Genomic DNA, 26,922 nt, shown 5'->3' on the forward strand with positions numbered 1-26,922 from the left:
CTGTATATAGCCTCACTACTGTATATAGCCTCACTACTGTATATAGCCTCCCTACTGTATATAGCCCTCACTACTGTATATAGCCTCCCTACTGTATATAGCCTCACTACTGTATATAGCCTCACTACTGTATATAGCCTCACTACTGTATATAGCCTCCCTACTGTATATAGCCTCCCTACTGTATATAGCCTCACTACTGTATATAGCCTCACTACTGTATATAGCCTCCCTACTGTATATAGCCTCTCTACTGTATATAGCCTCACTACTGTATATAGCCTCACTACTGTATATAGCCTCACTATAGCCTCACTACTGTATATAGCCTCCCTACTGTATATAGCCTCCCTACTGTATATAGCCTCACTACTGTATATAGCCTCCCTACTGTATATAGCCTCCCTACTGTATATAGCCTCCCTACTGTATATAGCCTCTCCTACTGTATATAGCCTCCTACTGTATATAGCCTCACTACTGTATATAGCCTCACTACTGTATATAGCCTCCCTACTGTATATAGCCTCCTACTGTATATAGCCTCACTACTGTATATAGCCTCTCTACTGTATATAGCCTCTACTCCCTACTGTATATAGCCTCTCTACTGTATATGGCCTCACTACTGTATATAGCCTCTCTACTGTATATAGCCTCCCTACTGTATATAGCCTCACTACTGTATATAGCCTCACTACTGTATATAGCCTCCCTACTGTATATAGCCTCACTACTGTATATAGCCTCCCTACTGTATATAGCCTCTCTACTGTATATAGCCTCCCTACTGTATATAGCCTCACTACTGTATATAGCCTCACTACTGTATATAGCCTCCCTACTGTATATAGCCTCCCTACTGTATATAGCCTCCCTACTGTATATAGCCTCACTACTGTATATAGCCTCTCTACTGTATATAGCCTCCCTACTGTATATAGCCTCTACTGTATATAGCCTCTCTACTGTATATAGCCTCTACTGTATATAGCCTCTCTACAGTATATAGCCTCTCTACTGTATATAGCCTCTACTGTATATAGCCTCTCTACTGTATATAGCCTCTACTGTATATAGCCTCTCTACAGTATATAGCCTCTCTACTGTATATAGCCTCTACTGTATATAGCCTCTCTACTGTATATAGCCTCTACTGTATATAGCCTCTCTACAGTATATAGCCTCTCTACTGTATATGGCCTCTCTACTGTATATAGCCTCACTACTGTATATAGCCTCTCTACTGTATATAGCCTCTCTACTGTATATGGCCTCTCTACTGTATATAGCCTCACTACTGTATATAGCCTCTCTACTGTATATAGCCTCTCTACTGTATATAGCCTCGCTACTGTATATAGCCTCTCTACTGTATATAGCCTCACTACTGTATATAGCCTCGCTACTGTATATAGCCTCGCTACTGTATATAGCCTCACTACTGTATATGGCCTCTCTACTGTATATAGCCTCTCTACTGTATATAGCCTCCCTACTGTATATAGCCTCACTACTGTATATAGCCTCTCTACTGTATATAGCCTCTCTCTACTGTATATAGCCTCTCTACTGTATATAGCCTCTCTATTGTTATAGTCTCTCTACTGTATATAGCCTCACTACTGTATATAGCCTCGCTACTGTATATAGCCTCACTACTATATATTTCCTCACTACTGTATATAGCCTCTCTACTGTATATAGCCTCTACTGTATATAGCCTCTCTACTGTATATAGCCTCTACTGTATATAGCCTCTCTACAGTATATAGCCTCTCTACTGTATATAGCCTCTACTGTATATAGCCTCTCTACTGTATATAGCCTCTACAATATATAGCCTCGCTACTGTTATTTTTCACTGTCTTTTTACTGTTGTTTTTATTCCTTTACTTATCTATTGTTCACCTAATACCTATTTTTTACTTAAAAATTGCACTGTTGCTTAAGTAGGAATTTCACTGTGAGGTCTACTACACCTGTTGTATTCAGCATTTCACTGTGAGGTCTACTACCCCTGTTGTATTCAGCATTTCACTGTAAGGTCTACTACACCTGGTGTATTCAGCATTTCACTGTGAGGTCTACTACCCCTGTTGTATTCAGCATTTCACTGTAAGGTCTACTACACCTGTTGTATTCAGCATTTCACTGTGAGGTCTACTACCCCTGTTGTATTCAGCATTTCACTGTAAGGTCTACTACACCTGTTGTATTCAGCATTTCACTGTGAGGTCTACTACCCCTGTTGTATTCAGCATTTCACTGTAAGGTCTACTACACCTGTTGTATTCAGCATTTCACTGTAAGGTCTACTACACCTGTTGTATTCAGCATTTCACTGTGAGGTCTACTACATCTGTTGTATTCAGCATTTCACTGTAACGTCTACTACACCTGTTGTATTCGGCAACGTGACAAATACAATTTGATATGAAACACTTTCCTGCTCGACTTTGACAAATGTTCATTCCAATAGTAAATTATTGTCTGAGTGAGAGACATTGTGGACAACGTTCCACTAATAACTTCCCAAAGTGTTGTCATATTTCCAGAGATGACATTTCAGAAAATTCTAGGTATGTGACCCCATTCTCCATTCTAGTTTCTCACCACTACCATAACACTCTGAAGTAAAATCTCACTTATAGTCTCCCCCCCCCCGCTCTCCCATGCACGTAGTTGCCGTGGTGACAGCTGGTATTTAAAGTCATTACCAATTCTATCTACCTGCGACAACTGCTTCCGTTGTCTTGACGATATTATCAGACACACCAAAATGCCATGTCTATCACTTCACCAGATGTTTTTCTTGTTGTTTGGTGTATCCTTCCCTGTTTTTTATTTTTTTATTCAGGCTACAACCTTCTGGACCTGGGGATGGTAGCTCATCTAAACCTCTGCCATGTCAACTGCTTTATAGGAGGGTTTACATAAAGAGAGAAAGCATAGTTGAATGAAAATGCAGTCTAGTTGCTTTTTGGTCACAAACAGTAAACATTGTTTTGTTGTTCTGCCTGAATCCAGGCAGTTTTGTAAGACGAATGCTGTTTCTGAACCTGGAAACATGGATGCAGAGATGAATGAATTCATGTACATAAGGCCTTTAATCATTAGGTATTAGACTGGGCATGTGAACAGTCATATGACATGAAATTGTATGATAATATCTGTTAGATTACTAATGACACTCCCGGGTGCATGTAGGGTGTGAAACATTTATTATTACTTTAAATTAGTGAAATTCAAAGCATATTGGGACGTTTTAAAGAGTTTAATTCTCCTGTATCACAAACCCGTGTGACCTCTACCGCTGGCAGTCAACAGAATTCCATTCTCCTCAATGAGGAAATAAAACCCATCCAGTCTCCATCCCATGGAAAGGTGCATTGGGAAAAACCTAGCGGGAATCTAGGACTGTAATGAGGAACGCTCCGGACAGACCTGACAAATGAATGAGAAGACATCAGGGAGGGAAGGTTTTTCCAGGGAATCATCCCATTACTGGCCTACAGGGGAAATTACTAGTTTATGGCCGTCAAATAGAGGAGAGGAGGAGAGATGAGGAGAAGTTGAGAATGGGTAGGAGAGAGGGAGAAGAGAAAGGGCGAGAGAGAGAGAGGTTAAGAGGGGGAGAGGAGAGTATGGGATAAGACAGAGAGAGTGAGAAGGGAAGAGAGGAGGGTGGAAAAGAGAAACCGAATGCTAGAAAGAGAGGGACAGAGAGAGACAGGCAGAGAGAGGGAGAAGGGAAGAGAGAGGGGGGTGGGAAAGAGAGACCGAATGCTAGAAAGAGAGGGACAGAGAGAGACAGACAGAGGAAGAAGGGAAGAGAGAGGGGGGTGGGAAAGAGTGATGAAATGCTAGAAAGAGAGGGACAGAGAGAGACAGACAGAGGAAGAAGGGAAGAGAGAGGGGGGTGGGAAAGAGAGACCGAATGCTAGAAAGAGAGGGACAGAGAGACAGGCAGGCAGAGAGAGGAGAAGGGAAGAGAGAGGGGGTGGGAAAGAGTGATGAAATGCTAGAAAGAGAGGGACAGAGAGAGACAGACAGAGGAAGAAGGGAAGAGAGAGGGGGGTGGGAAAGAGTGATGGAATGCTAGAAAGAGAAGGACAGAGAGAGACAGACAGAGGAAGAAGGGAAGAGAGAGGGGGGTGGGAAAGAGAGACCGAATGCTAGAAAGAGAGGGACAGAGAGAGACAGGCAGAGAGAGGGAGAAGGGAAGAGAGAGGGGGGTGGGAAAGAGAGACCGAATGCTAGAAAGAGAGGGACAGAGAGAGACAGGCAGAGCGAGGGAGAAGGGAAGAGAGAGGGGGGTGGGAAAGAGAGACCGAATGCTAGAAAGAGAGGGACAGAGAGAGACAGGCAGAGCGAGGGAGAAGGGAAGAGAGAGGAGGGTGGAATAGAGAGACTGAATGAGAGAAAGAGAGGGACAGAGAGAGACAGAGAGAGGGAGAAGGGAAGAGAGAGGGGGGTGGGAAAGAGTGATGGAATGTTAGAAAGAGAGGGACAGAGAGAGACAGACAGAGGAAGAAGGGAAGAGAGAGGAGTGTGGGAAAGAGAGACCGAATGCTAGAAAGAGAGGGACAGAGAGAGAGGGGGAGAGAGGAAGAAGAGAAGAGAGAGGAGGGTGGAATAGAGAGACTGAATGGGAGAAAGAGAGGGACAGAGAGAGACAGAGAGAGGGAGAAGGGAAGAGAGAGAGGAAAAGGGGGACGAGGCTTTGCTTTGACGTACGCAGGGGGAAATCTACCGGGGGGCTGAACTGCAGCTGAGGGACGGAAAGAAACAGAGAAAGGGAAAAAATAGGCAGAATTTGCCCTTTTAGTATAGGGCTTTCTGACAGGAACTGACATCACCCAAACCCACTGCCACCCTCACCACCGTCGACATTCACCAAAGTGAATATCTGTGTGCTTGTCTCTCTCTCTGTTTCCACCAGCAGGCTCCACATTGACAGTTAGCGGGTGGTACGGCACTACTCTAGCCCCTACACAGTGCTAGCATGGTAGAGGGAACAATACCAAGCTGATTTACAATCAGGCAGCTGCGTCCTGTCTCCAGCTGTTCTCCTCCCCATGCACACACACACCAACGATGAGCCCCGCAGCATTGTCGAGCGCCATGGGGGGTCACTACCAACCTCCAGAGAGAGTGTAGCTAGGGAAAACTAGGGCGGCGACCAAAAGAAAACCGCCTCCGCCCGACGTCTACAAATTAGCTAACGTTCCAAACGAGTTCTTTTGCTCGCCACATTACCGGTTTCCAGACAAATGAGGATGGGAAGGGACCACATATCCGCAATTTAGAGTCTCTGGTTTCTTCTTTTGTCAAATGTTCTGAAAGTGTTCACCATTGGGATATTGATTGTGCTAATCAAGTCATCAGAGGACCAATTAAGTAATCAATTAGACAATGCCTGAACAGAGGGACTAGGAAGAGTTTTGAAGAAAGGAAAACAACCTACATAAATTTATAAACTCCTATTAATTAGCACCTTGGTAAAAAAAAAACATTTAAAGAAAAAGAAGAACAGAAAAAGGAGGTCAATTGGATCACTCATTTCCTGCACGGCAGGAAATGGAAACGTGTAGTTCATGAGGTTTAAAAAGGTTTCTAAAGTTCGTCATTTCAATTTTTTTAAATGTCCATTAAATATAACCCACGTAATAATTCACATCCTCTTTTGCTGCAGGATTATCTTCCTACTGTAGCACACTGGCTCAAATTAAGACCCTACATCTGTAGGTAGGTTTGAAAATGTGTGCATTTCGTCATGTTAAAACACAACATTTAGTCTACCACAAGATGCACAGCCAACGTATAATCAACGTTACAAAACCCCCCACCGTTCTCCGCACTCAAACAGCATACTTCACACTCCTCCAATGAGTCATCATCTTTCCTCCTCTCCTCCCATCCTCCCTCTCTCTAGCGATGAAGACATCTGCTAGACAGCATGTCAGTTGGGCTGAAAATGGAAATAGCTAAATCGTAAGGGTCTGAACGATCTGTCTGTGTTGGTAGAGAACGTGCTGGGATCCCTCTTCATTGCATTACCAGAGGAGAGGAGACAGAGAAGATGACATTATCCACCCACAGTTAAGGTCAGATCAACAGGCCTAGGATACATCCGGAATGGCACCCTAAACACTATATAGTGCACTACATTTGACCAGGGCCCATACCACTACATAGGGACTAGGGAACCATTTTGGATGCAGTCCTAGATGATTTTAGCCATGGAACAATATGATGAAGGGATTAGGGAAATGGACTATGACCCTCACAGATTTTTGAGTAGGTAAACTGATTTTAAAATATTATTTGGGACAGAAACAAATGTAAGTAATGAAATTACTAATTAAAAAGTAAATTAGATTTATTTTTTATTTTTTAAGTAGCCTAAACTTCAATAGTCTAAACTGAACAATGGCTTCAACCTTCATAATATCGAAGAACAAAGACATCGTTTCTCTATGGAAATCTGAGCCCAGAATGTTTTAAAAGTCCCTTTGAATGGAAAATACATTTAAATTGGAGGCAAAAAGATAAAATGTTTGGATCTCTCAAGTCAGGTATAAAATAGACATTTCTATTTCACAGAGACATTTAAAAATATATACAGTTACCAGTCAAAAGTTTGGACACAACTACTCATTCAAATGTTTTTCTTTCTTCTTAAAAAAAAAACTATTTTCTACATTGTAGAATAATAGTGAAGACATCAAAACTATGAAATAACACATATGGAATCATGAAGTAACCAAACAAGTGTTAAACAAATCCAAATATATTTGAGATTCTTCAAAGAGGCCACCCTTTTCCTTGATGACAGCTTTGCACACTCTTGGCATTCTCTCAACCAGCTTCACTTGGAATGTGTTGAATAGCACACTGTAATACTTATAAAACTAATATAAGGACAGGACATGAGACGGGAGTAGAAATTAACGTGGGCATTGTTTAATGCGTTTCACAGGAGGAACATTCCAAGCATTTCAACGTAGGTAAGCAAGGGGGGTTTACAGGTGCCCCAAAGGGACAAAACTAGAATATCAATACACAACAGAATGCTTTTCCAACCGTCTTGAATAAGTTCCCACATATACTAAACACTGCTGCTTTTCCTTCACTGTGCTCATCCAAAACAGTCTCAATTGGGTTGAGGTCGGGTGATTGTGGAGGCCATGTCATCTGATGCAGCACTCCATCACTCTCCTTCTTGGTCAATTAGCCCTTACACAGCCTGGGTCATTGTCCTGTTGAAAAACAAATGATAGTCCCACTAAGCCCAAACCAGGTGGGATGGCGTATCGCTGCAGAATGCAGTGGTAGCCATGCTGGTTAAGTGTGCCTTGAATTCTAAATAAATTACAGACAGTGTCACCAGCAAAGCACCCCCACACCATCACACCTCCTCGATGCTTCACGGTGGGAACCACACATGCAGAGATCATCCGTTCACCTACTCTGTGTCTCACAAAGACATGGCGGTTAGAACCAAAAATCTCAAATTTGGACTCATCAGACGAAAGGACAGATTTCCACCGGTCTAATTGCCATTGCTCATGTTTCTTGGCCCAAGCAAGTCTCTTCTTCTTATTTGTGTTATTTAGTAGTGGTTTCTTTGCAGCAATTCAACCATGACGGCCTGATTCATGCAGTCTCTGCTGAACAGCTGATGTTGAGATGTGTCTGTTACTTGAACTCTGTGAAGCATTTATTTGGGCTGCAATCTGATGTGCAGTTACCTCTAATGAACTTATCCTCTGCAGCAGAGGGAACTCTGGGTCTTCCTTTCCTGTGGCGGTCCTTATGAGAGCCAGTTTCATCATAGCGCTTGATGTTTTTTGCGACTGCACTTGAAGAAACTTGAAAAGTTCTTGAAATGTTCCGGATTGACTGACCTTTAGGTCTTAAAGCAATGATGGACTGTTGTTTCTATTTGCTTATTTGAACTATTCTTGCCATAATACGGACTTGGTATTTTACCAAACATGGCAATCTTCTGTATACCACCCCAACATAACTGATTGGCTCAAATGTATTAAGGAGGAAAGAAATTCCACAAATTAACTTTTTTTTTTAAAGGCACACCTGTTAATTAAAATACATTCCAGGTGACTACCTCATGAAGCTGGTTGAGAGAATGCCAAGAGTGTTCAAAGCTGTCATCAAGGCAAAGGGTGGCTAATTTGAAGAAACTAAAATCTAAAATATATATATATTTTTTAACACTGTTTGGTTACTTCATAGTGTTATTTCATAGTGTTGATGTTTTCACCATTATTCTACAATGTAGAAAATAGTACAAAAAAAAAAAACATTGAATAACTATTTGTCCAAACTTTTGACTGGTACTGTATATATACATATATATATTTTTAAGATTGACAAAAAATTGACATAGTGACACAAGGAATAAAGATTGAATAACAAATACAACTAACATGGCTATATAAATGGAGTAGAAAATAACATGGCTATATACATGGAGTAGAAAATAACATGACTATATACATGGAGTAGAAAATAACATGGCTATATACAGGAAGTAGAACATAACATGGCTATATACATGGAGTAGAAAATAACATGGCTATATACAGGAAGTAGAAAATAACATGGCTATATACAGGAAGTAGAAAATAACATGGCTATACTGTCACACCCTGACCATAGTTTGCTTTGTATGTTTCTATGTTTTGGTTGGTCAGGGTGTGAGTTGAGTGGGCATTCTATGTTACATGTCTAGTTTGTCTAGTTCTATGTTTGGCCTGATATGGTTCTCAATCAGAGGCAGGTGTTCGTCATTGTCTCTGATTGGGAACCATATTTAGGTGGCCTGTTTGGTGTTGGGTTTTGTGGGTGATTGTCCTTGTTACTGTCTCTGTGTTACTTTGCACCAGTATTAGGCTGGTTCGGTTTTCGTGGTACGTTTATTGTTTTTGTATTTGATTTGTGTTTACTTTGTTTCATTAAACATGGATCGCAACAGCCACGCCGCATTTTGGTCTGACTCTACTTCACCTAAAGAGAACCGTTACATATACACAGGAAGTAGAAAATAACATGGCTATATACAGGAAGTAGAAAATAACATGGCTATATACAGGAAGTAGAAAATAACATGGCTATACACAGGAAGTAGAAAATAACATGGCTATACACAGGAAGTAGAAAATAACATGGCTAAATACAGGGAGTAGCAAATAACATGGCTATACACAGGAAGTAGAAAATAACATGGCTATACACAGGAAGTAGAAAATAACATGGCTATACACAGGAAGTAGAAAATAACATGGCTATACACAGGAAGTAGAAAATAACATGGCTATACACAGGAAGTAGAAAATAACATGGCTATACACAGGAAGTAGAAAATAACATGGCTATACACAGGAAGTAGAAAATAACATGGCTATATACAGGGAGTAGAAAATAACATGACTATATACAGGAAGTAGAAAATAACATGGCTATATACAGGAAGTAGAAAATAACATGGCTATGTAGAGGGAGTACCAGTACCGAGTCGATGTGAAGGGGTACAAGGTAATTGAGGTATGTATGGGTAAAGTAACTAGGCAACAAGATAGATAGTAGACAGTAGCAGCAGCATATGTGGTGAGTGTAAAAGTGTGTGTGTGGCATCAGAATGCATGTGTGTGTGTATGTCAGTGTTGGATGTCAGTGTTAGTATGTGTGAGTCTGTGGGTAGGGTCCAGTGTGTACGTGCATAGAGTCAGTGAAAAACAGGGTCAATGCATGTATTCCCGGTAGCCATTTGATTAGCTGTTTAGCAGTCTTGTTTAAAAGTCTCATGGTGTGGGGGTAGAAGCTGTTCAGGGTCCTGTTGGTTCCAGACTTGGTACGTTGGTATTGCTTGCCATGCCATAGCAGAGAGAACAGTCTGTGGCTTGGGTAGCTGGACTCTTTGACAAATCTTTTGGCCTTCCTTGACACTGCCTAGTATAAAGGTCCTGGAAGGCAGAGAGCTCAGCACCAGCGACGTACTGGGTGGTACGCACCACCCTCTGTAGCGCCTTGCGGTCGGATGCCAAGCAGAGCTCTCTGAGACGTCAGACAGTAGAGAGAAGAGCTCTCTGATACACTGTGGCAGACAGTAGAGAGAAGAGCTCTCTGATACATTGTGGCAGACAGTAGAGAGAAGAGCTCTCTGATACATTGTGGCAGACAGTAGAGAGAAGAGCTCTCTGATACACTGTGGCAGACAGTAGAGAGAAGTGCTCTCTGATACACTGTGGCAGACAGTAGAGAGAAGAGCTCTCTGATCCACTGTGGCAGACAGCAGAGAGAAGAGCTCTCTGATACACTGTGGCAGACAGCAGAGAGAAGAGCTCTCTGATACACTGTGGCAGACAGCAGAGAGAAGAGCTCTCTGATACACTGTGGCAGACAGCAGAGAGAAGAGCTCTCTGATACATTGTGGCAGACAGTAGAGAGAAGAGCTCTCTGATACACTGTGGCAGACAGTAGAGAGAAGAGCTCTCTGATACACTGTGGCAGACAGTAGAGAGAAGAGCTCTCTGATCCACTGTGGCAGACAGCAGAGAGAAGAGCTCTCTGATACACTGTGGCAGACAGCAGAGAGCAGAGCTCTCTGATACACTGTGGCAGACAGTAGAGAGAAGAGCTCTCTGATACACTGTGGCAGACAGCAGAGAGCAGAGCTCTCTGATACACTGTGGCAGACAGCAGAGAGAAGAGCTCTCTGATACACTGTGGCAGACAGTAGAGAGAAGAGCTCTCTGATACACTGTGGCAGACAGTAGAGAGAAGAGCTCTCTGATACACTGTGGCAGACAGTAGAGAGAAGAGCTCTCTGATACACTGTGGCAGACAGCAGAGAGAAGAGCTCTCTGATACACTGTGGCAGACAGCAGAGTAGAAAGACGCACTCAAGAGGAAAATACAAACTAATCAGAAATTAGAGGTGTCATTTACATTCTGCCACTCACGGTTTCAGGCAGTTACTTCCTCTCTTCTTCCCTCCCTTTGTCCTCCCTCCCTCCTTCCCAGCCTCCCTCCCTGCTCCCACCTTGACTACCTGACTGGGAGTAGAGGAGGCGTACTCATTCACACAGCTACTCACAGTAATACTGTAACGCTCCAGGGGACTGGGTTTCCTGTTTACCCCTACACTGAACCAATCACAACAACGATGAAGGTTGTTATGTGTTGTGTTAACAATTACATTTAACACTAAGTAGTTACCTGTCAACAACTTGCCTTGAACACAAACAACCGACCATTCACCTCAGTAGTTACCTGTAAACACCTTGCCTTGAACACAAACAACCGACCATTCACCTCAGTAGTTACCTGTCAACACCTTGCCTTGAACACAAACAACCGACCATTCACCTCAGTAGTTACCTGTAAACACCTTGCCTTGAACACAAACAACCGACCATTCACCTCAGTAGTTACCTGTCAACACCTTGCCTTGAACATAAACAACCGACCATTCACCTCAGTAGTTACCTGTAAACACCTTGCATTGAACACAAACAACCGACCATTCACCTCAGTAGTTACCTGTCAACACCTTGCCTTGAACACAAACAACCGACCATTCACCATCAGTAGTTACCTGTCAACACCTTGCCTTGAACATAAACAACCGACCATTCACCTCAGTAGTTACCTGTAAACACCTTGCCTTGAACATAAACAACCGACCATTCACCTCAGTAGTTACCTGTCAACACCTTGCCTTGAACACAAACAACCGACCATTCACCTCAGTAGTTACCTGTAAACACCTTGCCTTGAACACAAACAACCGACCATTTACCATCAGTAGTTACCTGTCAACACCTTGCCTTGAACACAAACAACCGACCATTCACCTCAGAAGTTACCTGTCAACACCTTGCCTTGAACATAAACAACCGACCATTCACCTCAGTAGTTACCTGTCAACACCTTGCCTTGAACACAAACAACCGACCATTCACCTCAGTAGTTACCTGTAAACACCTTGCCTTGAACACAAACAACCGACCATTCACCTCAGTAGTTACCTGTCAACAACTTGCCTTGAACATAAACAACCGACCATTCACCTCAGTAGTTACCTGTCAACACCTTGCCTTGAACATAAACAACCGACCATTCACCATCAAATGAAGAAGGGATTCATGGCATATTGTGTCTCAATATCTTCTATTTTCTGTAGTGTGACTACTGCCACTGGAACATTGGACTATAAAACATTGCATTTCCATCAACAAAGACCGGCTCCAAGTATGTCTCTGGTAAAACCCAAACACATTTCCCCCAAATGTATTTCCGACCCCCGTCTGCTCAATATAGCTCACATCAACGAGAGGGAGGTAAAGAGGCTGCCTATTGGAGTTGATGTCTCTGGGAGAGGAGAAGAAACCTGAAGGTTCTCTACTTAATGTCGTTCCCAACACTACTCACTGTGCATGTATTAAAACACCATCGCTGCCTTACGTATTATTAAGAGCTGTGGTGTATCTATAAACCATCAAGCCATGGGTGAGTGAGTGGGGGGGGGGGGGGTGAGTGAGTGAGTGAGGGGGGTGGGTGGGGGGGGGGTGAGTGAGTGAGTGAGTGGGGGGGGTGAGTGAGTGAGTGTGTGGGGGGTGGGGGGTGTGTGAGTGGGTGGGTGGGTGAGTGTGTGAGTGAGTGAGGGGGGTGAGTGAGTGGGTGAGTGAGTGAGTGAGTGAGTGAGTGAGTGAGTGAGTGAGTGAGTGAGTGAGTGAGTGTGTGTGTGTGTGAGTGGGTGGGTGAGTGAGTGAGTGAGTGAATGAGTGGGTGAGTGAGTGAGTGAGTGAGTGGGTGGGTGAGTGAGTGGGTGGGTGAGTGAGTGGGTGAGTGGGTGAGTGAATGAGTGAGTGAGTGAGTGAGTGAGTGGGTGAGTGGGTGAGTGAGTGAGTGGGTGAGTGAATGAGTGAGTGAGTGAGTGAGTGAGTGAGTGAGTGAGTGAGTGAGTGAGTGAGTGAGTGAGTGAGTGAGTGAGTGAGTGAGTGGGTGAGTGGGTGAGTGAGTATCTATTAGACCATTAAACCATTAACTTGAGAAGCTCTAAAGACATCCAGGAGTACACTACACTAAAACATATATTCTCTCCCTCCCTCCTTTCACTCAGGCAGCACTTCCTCTTCCTGTTTTCAGAAGATGAAAGGCATAGTTTAAGCCAGCCCCTTTTCAATAGCCACTTGCTACAGTCACCAGCCATGACAGTAGTCAAATTATACAAATTACATTAGTAGTAGCCTATCAAACTTGCTAACTGCCTGGCAGTCTATTGTCTCTAATCATTCTGACATCAATGCAAATGTGTTCGGAAATCTAATCAAACACTTAATGAGAGTCCATGAGCTCATGTTGCGCAACATTTCTATAGGCTATGCAATTACGGGAGAAAACAGAGTGATGATGGTTGCTAATAAAAAGAGGAGGATCCCATCAGCTTTCTATTGGCTAGGCCTACTATATTTATTTCTCAACTTTCCTAATATAAGCACATTGCTTCTCTTTACAACAGGAGTATATCCTACCTGGCTAGCATGAAAATGAACCACAGGAAAAGCGTCCTCCACTAGCTATTTCAGTGCATAGAAGACATGTATTTCCCCCCCTGTCCCTGTTTCCAGACAGGTGCATGATAATGGACCATTCTAAATCAAAACAAATTTCACATATATATTATTTAGTGTATGTAAAGACAAGATTAACTCAAGAATAGTCTGATGGGTGACAATATTAGCCTGTCACAAGAACAAGCGCATGCCTTTTTTTTTGGCGACATTTTCAAATCATAGTCGCACACCTCATGTAGCCTAGCCCATAGGTCTATATGTTTTGCTTTGTATCACAAATAAAATGGCCAAATAACTTGTTCAAATTCAGTACATTAATCCGTTTTACAGGGGTGTAGTAGAGCCCAACTGTCATACAGTACATACTGCATGAGTTTCAAGTTTGGGGAAAATCATTTTGACCATAAAAACGCACCTGTATAATAAAACCAGTATATGCATAATCACATTTGTTTTGAGAATGAACCTTTCCCCCTTTTCTCTCTCTACTCTACAGAATAAACTCTTGGAAAGCCCTTTGTTAACATAGAGTATTGTAACATCAAAAGGTTGGGGACAGTACAATATTTCTGTAATCCAACCAGTTGAAAGTGTCCGTTGGTACTTAAAGAATATGATGTCAGATCAGTTATTTTCTGGGGCATTATTACTGATGATAGGACGACTATATCTTGGAAAGTCGACGCATTCAGATTCACATGGAATTGTTGTGCAATTTAAATGTTTAAATATTAAACTATTTGTGAAAATACTAATAATAATTTTAGCTTTTAAATGAGAGAATTGTATTCATAAGTGAACGATGTCTACTCAGTGGCCCCACCCAAGTGAACAGACATTGGTTGAGAACCATGAAACACACTAGCTCTCCCCCAATACAATGTCCCTTTGACGAAAGTCTACCTGGAGTTCCCGACGACGTGAGGACTGGTGTCCATACGTTTAAAAGGGCTAATTTTGACGTTAAGGTGACGATCACCACGCTGGAAGGAGGAATGTCGATTACACCAGCCAGAATACAGCACGAGCTGAGTATGGCAACTTGGTATAAACTTTTAACTTTTATTCACTAAAGAAGGGATATCTAGACGCCGAGTTATCAGCAGCAGCTGTAAACGTACGTGGCTTAGGAAAGGATGGACAATCTCTTCAGAAAGACAGGGTACTACAACATATCCGTTCTACCACACGACAACAGACCACAACCTATATGCATTTTCCTTTTCCGAATGGGCGGTTATTTAGAATGCATACGATTCTGCATTTACGATAGCGTAGCTTCATAAGGTCTGATAGAGACCCAATCCTTTTTTTCCTCAGTCTTCCTACTCTTTCATTCAAACCCAACCCCCTTTCTTTGTGTAACCAGCCGTCATATCGGTTTCGTCCACTAGGGACGTTTTCTTTTACGACATAATTAGTCATCAATGTATGATCCATCCTGTGTATATGTAATCATGTGTGATTATTTAGGAAATAGTAAATAAATAATTAAACCAAATGTTGTATTGCTGATTCAACTTGTTAGCCAGGGTTTGTGGAGATAACCAAGAATTTTACAATGTTCAGATGAGACTGAATAAAGTGACGATTAATAATTGACTGCTATTGATTGAAAAGACCACCAGATCTTTAAGAGTTTATTCGGAAGACAAAAGCTCTATAAACATTATTCTGAGGTGCCCCAACTTCCTAGTTAATTACATTTACATGATTAGTTTAATCAGGTAATATTAATTACAGAGAATTGATTTGATGAAATAGCATGTCATATATCATTTAATCCATAGTAGAGACACAACACTATGTGTGGAATATGTATTTCTCACACAGAATAGAAAAGGTAAACTTTTGTACTATGGGTGATAGTAGATTGACATAGCCTAGTGCTTTTGCTGTTTGTTAGGCCTAATCATCTTGTTGGCTGACGAAAAGTAAATGTGGACTATTCTTCCAATATCTTTAATATGAGCCTCGGAATTGGATAAGGACGTGCGCAGTTGCGTCCCCGATGTGTCTGTCTTCACTTGTAGCCTGTGAGAAGACCAGATCACGTGACGGAGAGCCATGCTTCGGAGCACCCAGCTGGGAGAAGTGAATTATTATTCAGTCCAAGGGCACAATGGCGACTGACCGCAAAAGGAATGGAATCTCCCCTCGCCCACCGGGAACTTCGAGACATAATCAAATGCTCTTCAAATTGTGAATGAGAGACTGAAAAAGTGTGTAAAGCTTGCTCTGAAAAACAAGGAGCCCTCATGCCTTTTCATGCAACTTTTTCCAAGTCATCATTAGAGTCGCATCATGCAGCCTTAGAACGTATTAAACATCTAAACATATCAGCCCAACGTTTGTATCACAACTAAATTGACAGAAATAACTCTAAATTAAGCATATCGGAATATCTGTTATTTATTAAGCACTCACAGAATATCCGCATGTGTGCGTGCATTCCCTCAAATCATTTGGGGAAAAAATACTTTCTATTTTATTCAGCTATGTTCAATTGTATTCTTCAAACTATAAAACAATATAAAATAATGTCACGGAATTCTAAGCAAATCTTGTCTAATAAATAATATAGTTAAGCCGGCAGCCATATGGCATAGCCAGATCAGGACATAACATAAGGACAACTCAGAGTATGCTATTCTGTTCTTCTAAAATAGACTACATTTTCTTCATATCATGTTTCTTTAGACCTATGTAAAACAAATAATGGATTTATTGTGATGGTTATATTACATAGACATGAAACACACATACTTTTTTTAAATGTAGATGTTCCAAAGGTCTACATCAGTGGCAAGAAAGGCTATGCATGGAAGCCAGGAGATGCTAAATGTGTTTATGTTAATTAACAGTCAATTACCGTGAGACTGACAGTTATTTATGTGACAATCACTGTCCGAAAAAATGTAATGATCGCCACAGCCCCTGTATTCTTCTGTACAAAGAAACAGAGAGCTGTATAAAGGCTACCTACAAAGTTTATATTGTAACAAAAGTCCATTGAATTTCTAATAAGGTGGCTCTCTACACAAAGCTGTTAGCTAATACAGCTTCCAACCCCACTGAAACCCATCAGCATAAAGCAGAACAGAGTATGAAGCTCACTGTTTTACCACCATTAGTACGATGTTGTGTGAATCTCACTCAGAGGGCGATAGAAATGTGGAAGCTTCCTTGACCACTCGCTCTTACAATTCTCCCCAACGGTGAATCTATATGAAGTTCATCAAATCAAAGACCTTCCACCGGTGCAAATCTACATACAGCTGTTCACTCTCCTCTCTCTATTGATATAGGAGAGGCTGGTGGAGGAGGGAGAGGGAGGGAGAGAAAGAGGGGGATACAGTGCCTTCGGAAAGTATTCAGAACCCATTCAGAACCCTTTCGGAAACCTTTCAGAACCCCTTCAGAACCCTTTCAGAACCCTTTCAGAACCCCTTCAGAACCCTTTTCAGAACCCTTTTCAGAACCCTTTCAGAACCCCTTCAGAACCCTTTCAGAACCCTTTCAGAACCCCTTCAGAACCCTTTCAGAACCCTTTCCCCTTTTCCGCATTTTGTTCCTTTACAGCAATTTATTGTTTTGGTCATCAATCTACCCACAATACACTACAATGACAAAGCGAAAACAGGTTTTTCTATTTTTTTTTTTTTGCAAATGTATTGCAACAGACCCTTTGCTATGAGACTCGAAATTGAGCTCAAACATCTCTGGAGAGACCTGCAAATAGCTGAGCAGCGACGCTCCACATCCAACCTGAAAGAGCTTGAGAGGATCTGCAGAGAAGAATGGGAGAAACTCCCCAAATATACACTATCGTTCCAAAGTTTGGGGTCCTTGTTGTTGAAAGAAAATCACATTTTTTGTCCATTCAAATAACATCAAATTGATCAGAAATACAGTGTAGACATTGTTAATGTTGTAAAGGACTATTGTAGCTGGAAAGGGCAGATTTTTTTATGGAATATCTACATAGGCGTACAGAGGCCCATTACTCCTGTGAAGGCAGAAGTACACAGCGTTGTAAGAGATCTTCAGTTTCTCTGCAATTTCTCGCATGGAATAGCCTTCATTTCTCAGAACAAGAATAGACTGACGAGTTTGAGAAGAAATGTATTTGTTTCTGAGCCTGTAATCGAACCCACAAATGCTGATTCTCCAGATACTCAACTAGTCTAAATAAGGCCGGTTTTATTGCTTCTTTAAATCAGGACAACAGTTTTCAGCTGTGCTAACATAATTGCAAAAGGGCTTTCTAGTGATCAATTAGCCTTTTAAAATTATAAACTTGGATTAGCTAACACAACGTGCCATTGGAACATAGGAGTGATAGTTGCTGATAATGGGCCTCTGTACTCCTATGTAGATATTCCATATGAAATCAGCCGTTTCCAGCTACAATAGTCATTTACAACATTAACAAACTACACTGTATTTATGATCCATTTTATGTTATTTTAATGGAACAAACATTTGAACGGTAGTGTAGGTGTGCCAAGCTTGTACCGTTATACCCAAGAAGACTCGAGGCTGTAATCGCTGCCAAAGGTGCTTCAACAAAGTAAGTACTGAGTAAAATGGTCTGACTACCTATGTAAATGTAATATTTCCGTTTTTAATACATTTGCAAAAATGTCTAAAAAGCTGTTTTTGCTTTGTCATTATGGAGTATTGTGTGTATATTAAATACATTTTAGAATTCAGGCTGTAACGTAACAAAATGCGGAAAAAGTCAAGGGGTCTGAATACTTTCCGAAGCACTGTCTACTCCCCCCCCCTCTCGGGAGGAAGGAGATCCAACCAGCAGCAGATAGAGCGCCAAGCCCCCACCCCCTCCCCTCTTCCCCTTCTTTTCCATCCCAGGAGGGCCATCCAAACCTGGCTCCGTCTTCTTGATTACCCAGGGGCCACAGCTCCAGATGTTGGATAGGAGGCATGGGGAAGGATGGGGATGACGGTTAACAGGCTCAGGAGGTACAGCAGAGTTTCGAAAAAAGCCTGATTAAAAGTTTTAAACGACCTCGGATGAGAAGCAGGGGAACAGAGGGATCGGTTGGGAGTTTAAGGTTGTTCTGTAGACAGTTATATATGGCGCCATCTACTGGATAGACATTGTATTGTGTTTGTTCCTCAGTAGCTGTGTTGGTAGAGCATGGCACTTGTAATGCCAGGAAAGTGATTTCGATTCCCAGGACAGCCCGTACGCTAACGAAAGTGTGCACACATGACTAAGTAGCTTTGGACAAAAAGTGTCTGTTGAAGGGCATATTTTTGATACCTGAAGGTTTCTCAACCATGCTGCCTTGTCACAACAATGACATTGTTATTAAAAGGCTTTGGGGAGAAAGATGGGTCCAACCTTCTAGGACCTCTCTCTCTCCAACTGATTATTTAAGGACCTGACAAAGAGTACATTCGATGGACTGGATAATGATTGAACCGATAGACAATTTGATTTATAGATCATATTGATTCTCAGTTTGACAGACTGATTGACTGACAGACTTGACATCATATGATCGATTACGATGGTTTCACTGACTACACATTTGATGAACTGCCAGCTGGAGTTACTGACTGATTGATTGACTAGCTGACTGGAGGTCAGTGTCGCGTAAGTCCACTCACCGTCTCTGCCTCTCCTGTCCAGGGTGGCCTTGGCCGGACCGGCGGAGCAGTAGAGGAAGCCGTCCATGAAGGACGGAGCATCAGATGGAGAACTGGTCTCTGAGGATGACTCCAGCTTGGGGAAATCTACACAGAGACACAGAGAGAGACAGTGAGCCTATACAGTGGGGAGAACAAGTATTTGATACACTGCCGATTTTGCAGGTTTTCCTACTTACAAAGCATGTAGAGGTCTGTAAATTTTATCATAGGTACACTTCAACTGTGAGAGACAGAATCTAAAACAAAAATCCAGAAAATCACATTGTATGATTTTTAAGTAATTTATTTGCATTTTATTGCGTGACATAAGTCAGAAAAACAGAACTTAATATTTGGTACAGAAATCTTTGTTTGCAATTACAGAGATCATACGTTTCCTGTAGTTCTTGACCAGGTTTGCACACACTGCAGCAGGGATTTTGGCCCACTCCTCCATACAGACCTTCTCCAGATCCTTCAGGTTTCGGGGCTGTCGCTGGGCAACACGGACTTTCAGCTCCCTCCAAAGATGTTCTATTGGGTTCAGGTCTGGAGATTGGCTAGGCCACTCCAGGACCTTGAGATGCTTCTTACGGAGCCCCTCCTTAGTTGCCCCGGCTGTGTGTTTCAGGTCGTTGTCATGCTGGAAGACCCAGCCACAACCCATCTTCAATGCTCTTACTGAGGGAAGGAGATTGTTGGCCAAGAACTCGCGATACATGGCCCCATCCATCTTCCCCACAATATGGTGCAGTCGTCCTGTCCCCTTTGCAGAAAAGCATCCCCTAAGAATGATGTTTCCACCTCCATGCTTCACGGTTGGGATGGTGTTCTTGGGGTTGTACTCATCCTTCTGCTTCCTCCAAACACGGTGAGTGGAGTTTAGACCAAAAAGCTCTATTTTTGTCTCATCAGTCCACATGACCTTCTCCCATTCCTCCTCTGGATCATCCAGATGGTCATTGGCAAACTTCAGACGGGCCTGGACATGCGCTGGCTTGAGCAGGGGGACCTTGCGTGCGCTGCATGATTTTAATCCATGACGGCGTAGTGTGTTACTAATGGTTTTCTTTGAGACTGTGGTCCCAGCTCTCTTCAGGTCATTGACCAGGTCCTGCCGTGTAGTTCGGGGCTGGTCTTCACCTTCCTCATGATCATTGGAGCCCCAGACCGAGGATGATTGACCGTCATCTTGACCTTCTTCCATTTTCTAATAATTGCGCCAACAGTTGTTGCCTTCTCACCAAGCTGCTTGCCTATCGTCCTGTAGCCCATCCCAGCCTTGTGCAGGTCTACAATTTTATCCCTGATGTCCTGACACAGCTCTCTGGTCTTGGCCATTGTGGAGAGGTTGGAGTGTGTTTGATTGAGTGTGTGGACAGTTGTATTTTATACAGGTAACGAGGACAAACAGGTGCAGTTAATACAGGTAATGAGTGGAGAACAGGAGGACTTCTTAAAGAAAAACTAACAGGTCTGTGAGAGCCGGAATTCTTACTGGTTGGTAGGTGATCAATACTTGTCTGTGTGAAGGCCATCCCACTAAACCAGCAGCAACTGTTCCATCCCACTAAACCAGCAGTAACGGTTCCATCCCACTAAACCAGCAGTAACTGTTCCATCCCACTAAACCAGCAGTAACTGTTCCACTAAACCAGCAGTAACTGTTCCATCCCACTAAACCAGCAGTAACTGTTCCATCCCACTAAACCAGCAGTAACTGTTCCATCCCACTAAACCAGCAGTAACTGTTCCATCCCACTAAACCAGCAGTAACTGTTCCATCCCACTAAACCAGTAGTAACTGTTCCATCCCACTAAACCAGCAGTAACTGTTCCATCCCACTAAACCAGCAGTACCTGTTCCATCCCAATTAAACCAGTAGTAACTGTTCCATCCCAATAAACCAGCAGTAACTGTTCCATCCCACTAAACTAGCAGTAACTGTTCCATCCCACTAAACCAGCAGTAACTGTTGCATCCCACTAAACCAGCAGTAACGGTTCCATCCCACTAAACCAGCAGTAACGGTTCCTTCCCACTAAACCAGCAGTAACGGTTCCATCCCACTAAACCATCAGTAACGGTTCCATCCCACTAAACCAGCAGTAACAGTTCCATCCCACTAAACCAGCAGTAACTGTTCCATCCCACTAAACCAGCAGTAACGGTTCCATCCCACTAAACCAGCAGTAACTTTTCCATCCCACTAAACCAGTAGTAACTGTTCCATCCCACTAAACCAGCAGTAACGGTTCCATCCCACTAAACCAGCAGTAACTGTTCCATCCCACTAAACCAGCAGTAACTGTTCCATCCCACTAAACCAGCAGTAACGGTTCCATCCCACTAAACCAGCAGTAACTGTTCCACTAAACCCAGTAACTGTTCCTTCCATCCCACTAAACCCAGCAGTTCCATCCCACTGTTCCATCCCACTAAACCAGCAGTAACGGTTCCATCCCACTAAACCAGTAGTAACTGTTCCATCCCATAAACCAGCAGTAACTGTTCCATCCCACTAAACCAGCAGTAACTGTTCCATCCCACTAAACCAGCAGTAACTGTTCCATCCCACTAAACCAGCAGTAACTGTTCCATCCCACTAAACCAGCAGTAACGGTTCCATCCCACTAAACCAGTAGTAACTGTTCCATCCCACTGTTCCATCCCACTAAACCAGCAGTAACGGTTCCATCCCACTGTTCCATCCCACTAAACCAGCAGTAACGGTTCCATCCCACCAAACCAGCAGTAACGGTTCCATCCCACTAAACCAGCAGTAAATGTTCATTCCCACTAAACCAGCAGTAACTGTTCCATCCCACTAAACCAGCAGTAACGGTTCCATTCCTCTAAACCAGCAGTAACGGTTCCATCCCACTAAACCAGCAGTAACTGTTCCATCCCACTAAACCAGCAGTAACTGTTCCATCCCACTAAACCAGCAGTAACTGTTCCATCCCACTAAACCAGCAGTAACTGTTCCATCCCACTAAACCAGCAGTAACTGTTCCATCCCACTAAACCAGTAGTAACTGTTCCATCCCACTAAACCAGCAGTAACAGTTCCATCCCACTAAACCAGCAGTACCTGTTCCATCCCACTAAACCAGTAGTAACTGTTCCATCCCAATAAACCAGCAGTAACTGTTCCATCCCACTAAACCAGCAGTAACGGTTCCTTCCCACTAAACCAGCAGTAACTGTTCCATCCCACTAAACCAGCAGTAACTGTTCCATCCCACTAAACCAGCAGTAACTGTTCCATCCCACTAAACCAGCAGTAACTTTTCCATCCCACTAAACCAGCAGTAACTGTTCCATCCCACTAAACCAGCAGTAACGGTTCCATCCCACTAAACCAGCAGTAACTGTTCCATCCCACTAAACCAGCAGTTAACTGTTCCATCCCACTAAACCCATCGGTTCCATCCCACTGTTCCATCCCACTAAACCAGCAGTAACTGTTCCATCCCACTAAACCAGCAGTAACTGTTCCATCCCACTAAACCAGCAGTAACGGTTCCATCCCACTAAACCAGTAGTAACTGTTCCATCCCACTAAACCAGCAGTAACTGTTCCATCCCACTAAACCAGCAGTTAACTGTTCCATCCCAGTAAACCAGAAGTAACTGTTCCATCCCACTGTTCCATCCCACTAAACCAGCAGTAACGGTTCCATCCCACTAAACCAGTAGTAACTGTTCCATCCCACTGTTCCATCCCACTAAACCAGCAGTAACGGTTCCATCCCACTGTTCCATCCCACTAAACCAGTAGTAACTGTTCCATCCCACTGTTCCATCCCACTAAACCAGCAGTAAATGGTTCCACTAAACCCACTGTTCCATCCCACTAAACCAGCAGTAACGGTTCCATCCCACTAAACCATCAGTAACTGTTCCATCCCACTAAACCAGCAGTAACTGTTCCATCCCACTAAACCAGCAGTAACTGTTCCATCCCACTAAACCAGCAGTAACTGTTCCATCCCACTAAACCAGCAGTAACTGTTCCATCCCAGTAAACCAGAAGTAACTGTTCCATCCCTAAACCTGTTCCATCCCACTAAACCAGCAGTAACGGTTCCATCCCACTAAACCAGCAGTAACTGTTCCATCCCACTAAACCAGCAGTAACTGTTCCATCCCACTAAACCAGCAGTAACGGTTCCTTCCATAAACCCAGTGTTCCATCCCACTAAACCAGCAGTAACTGTTCCATCCCACTAAACCAGCAGTAACTGTTCCATCCCACTAAACCAGCAGTAAATTTTCCATCCCACTAAACCAGCAGTAACTGTTCCATCCCACTAAACCAGCAGTAACGGTTCCATTCCTCTAAACCAGCAGTAACGGTTCCATCCCACTAAACCAGCAGTAACTGTTCCATCCCACTAAACCAGCAGTAACTGTTCCATCCCACTAAACCAGCAGTAACTGTTCCATCCCACTAAACCAGCAGTAACTGTTCCATCCCACTAAACCAGCAGTAACTGTTCCATCCCACTAAACCAGTAGTAATTGTTCCATCCCACTAAACCAGCAGTAACAGTTCCATCCCACTAAACCAGCAGTACCTGTTCCATCCCACTAAACCAGTAGTAACTGTTCCATCCCAATAAACCAGCAGTAACTGTTCCATCCCACTAAACCAGCAGTAACGGTTCCTTCCCACTAAACCAGCAGTAACTGTTCCATCCCACTAAACCAGCAGTAACTGTTCCATCCCACTAAACCAGCAGTAACTGTTCCATCCCACTAAACCAGCAGTAACTTTTCCATCCCACTAAACCAGCAGTAACTGTTCCATCCCACTAAACCAGCAGTAACGGTTCCATCCCACTAAACCAGCAGTAACTGTTCCATCCCACTAAACCAGCAGTAACTGTTCCATCCCACTAAACCATCAGTAACTGTTCCATCCCACTAAACCAGCAGTAACTGTTCCATCCCACTAAACCAGCAGTAACGGTTCCATCCCACTAAACCAGCAGTAACGGTTCCATCCCACTAAACCAGTAGTAACGGTTCCATCCCACTAAACCAGCAGTAACTGTTCCATCCCACTAAACCAGCAGTAACTGTTCCATCCCACTAAACCAGCAGTAACGGTTCCATCCCACTAAACCAGCAGTAACGGTTCCATCCCACTAAACCAGCAGTAACGGTTCCATCCCACTAAACCAGCAGTAACGGTTCCATCCCACTAAACCAGTAGTAACTGTTCCATCCCACTGTTCCATCCCACTAAACCAGCAGTAACGGTTCCATCCCACTGTTCCATCCCACTAAACCAGCAGTAACGGTTCCATCCCACTAAACCATCAGTAACTGTTCCATCCCACTAAACCAGCAGTAACTGTTCCATCCCACTAAACCAGCAGTAACTGTTCCATCCCACTAAACCAGCAGTAACTGTTCCATCCCACTAAACCAGCAGTAACTGTTCCATCCCACTGTTCCGTCCCAGTAAACCAGAAGTAACTGTTCCATCCCACTGTTCCATCCCACTAAACCAGCAGTAGTGCAGTAAGGGGGTTTAGAGAATGAAAGAAGGCCTACTGGTAAAGATGATCAAATAATTTGCCTATCGTTGGTTCATTGGATTAAATGTAACTTTATTTCAATGCTTCTGCTTATTTTTGTATTTTTCTGGGCGGCTTGCTGTTCCTGTAAAGCACCTTGGGATGTTTTTGAGTCCCTCCTCAGGAGCTTATTGATAACACTAATCCCAGCTGTGCCTCTTTACTCAAATATCTACTGTTTTATTTATATATTTATTTATTGACGCACTCATTCATCTATTTATTTATTGCTGTTGCTCAGGCGTTTAATCCCAAGGTTATTCGCACAAGGTGTTTCGAAAGTTTTGAGGCAGAGTGAAAAACTCTTGAGTCTCTTGATAAATGAAAGAAATCCTCAGTGCTGCCTCTTCCTCCAGCACGACACACATAAAAAAAATAATCTTCTTCTCTCTCGTTTCCTTCTCTCTCCTTTCATTTTCTCACTCTCTTTTACTCTCTCTGTCTCTCACTCCCTCTTGCTTCTTTTAAGAGCTCCCCACGTTCAACCTTATCGTTTTCAAATTCAATTAGCTCCAATGCTTGGGTATTTTTTTTTGCAGGAGCCCTAGTTATACCTCAAGAGATTTTATCACCTACCCGAGCACGCTCATCAAACAAGGTAAAATTACTTCAATTGAAATCCTTTTAATTGAAGGACCTAACCTCCCCTCCTCCCTCCATCCCCCTCTCATGCCCTTTCCAGCTTCACATCTCTCTAAAATGAAAGGACCCTGCAACTGCTATGAGAGTCAAAGCCGATGTGGAGATTCCCGAAATTGTGATTATTTGTGATCTTGTTAAGATCCTGATTCTCCATTGGCTACTCACTGATGTGAATCTCACACAGGCATTTTAGAATTGGAGCTTCCAATTATGTTGAAAGTCGACTCAGAGGGGACCAATACCCATCGACCTTTGGCAGGTAAACAACAGGACTACAAAACAAGTGAAGTCGTTAGCTACTGTAACATATTCTGTGTTTACCGAATCTGAAAGCATCAGTTCCAATAGGTGTTGCTGCTTAGCGAGAGACCCTGTGTTACAGTGTGTGTTTGGCCCTTTAAACAGTCCCTTTGGGCCCCTTATATAACAATGTAAAATGCTGGCTCTGTAGCTCTGTCCTGTTTGTGTTTTTTTTTTTGGTAGTCACAGCCTATTTCTCGGCTGTGCTGATTGGCTAACTCCCCAGTGAGGGAGGTGACATGACAGAGTTTCCAATTAGCTATTGGAGCCGGGACGGTCGGCACGGTAACGGTCCTGTAACGATCCAAAACCACAACAGTCTGTCTGTGACCCTTCGGAACAGGACACGGTGACAACATCCGTGCGCACACACACACAAGGATACACACACATACACACCAGGATACACACACACTAGGACACAAACACACACTAGGATATATACACACACACACAAACACACATACACACACATACACACTAGGATACACACACACACACAAACACACTAGGATACACAAACACACACACACTAGGACACACACTAGGACACACACACACACACCCACATTAGGACACACACACACCCACACTAGGACACACACACACCCACACTAGGACACAGACACACACACACACTAGGACACACAAACACACCCACCCACACTAGGACACACACACACACACACTAGGACACAGACACAGACACACACTTACATAGCTAACTAGCTCTTCCTGGGAACAGCTCCCAGTGTCCCCATCATGACCCCTAATGAGCTGAGGGGGTTAGCTAGGCTGCAGACGGTAGTGTGTGTGCGTGCGTGCGCGCTTGCCTGTGTTTGTGTGTGTGTGAAAGTGTGTCGAAAATAACAATAAACCCTCCCAGCATCTGTCACTAATAACACTGTACTGGAGCGGAGAGATGAAAATAGTTTGTATTTTGTATTACCCAGAGAAAGAAGGAGGATTGTTTAAAGTGGCTGGAGATATGAGGCGCCGGGGACGGATGTGTCATCCATAGAACATTCTTCAGAGAGACTTGATGATCATCCAGGTGCTTTTTGGAAAACTGGAGTCATCTGTTTGGACCAGATGGGTCCCATTATGTCTGGGGAAAACC

The 26,922-nt window shown here is 43.2% G+C and overlaps 1 protein-coding gene across 2 annotated transcripts in view; it reads right to left on the bottom strand.

Moving 5' to 3' along the window:
* arap2 (ArfGAP with RhoGAP domain, ankyrin repeat and PH domain 2) overlaps nt 1-26,922 on the bottom strand; it is a 262,145-nt gene that overhangs the window by 79,808 nt on the left and 155,415 nt on the right. For both annotated transcript variants that reach the window (XM_065021967.1, XM_065021968.1), the window contains exon 15: nt 19,248-19,373. In XM_065021967.1, the coding sequence (XP_064878039.1) occupies nt 19,248-19,373 (126 nt within the window). The remainder of the gene's footprint in view (nt 1-19,247; nt 19,374-26,922) is intronic.

This window comes from Oncorhynchus nerka, linkage group LG8, assembly GCF_034236695.1.
Source record: "Oncorhynchus nerka isolate Pitt River linkage group LG8, Oner_Uvic_2.0, whole genome shotgun sequence".
NCBI lineage: Eukaryota > Metazoa > Chordata > Actinopteri > Salmoniformes > Salmonidae > Oncorhynchus > Oncorhynchus nerka.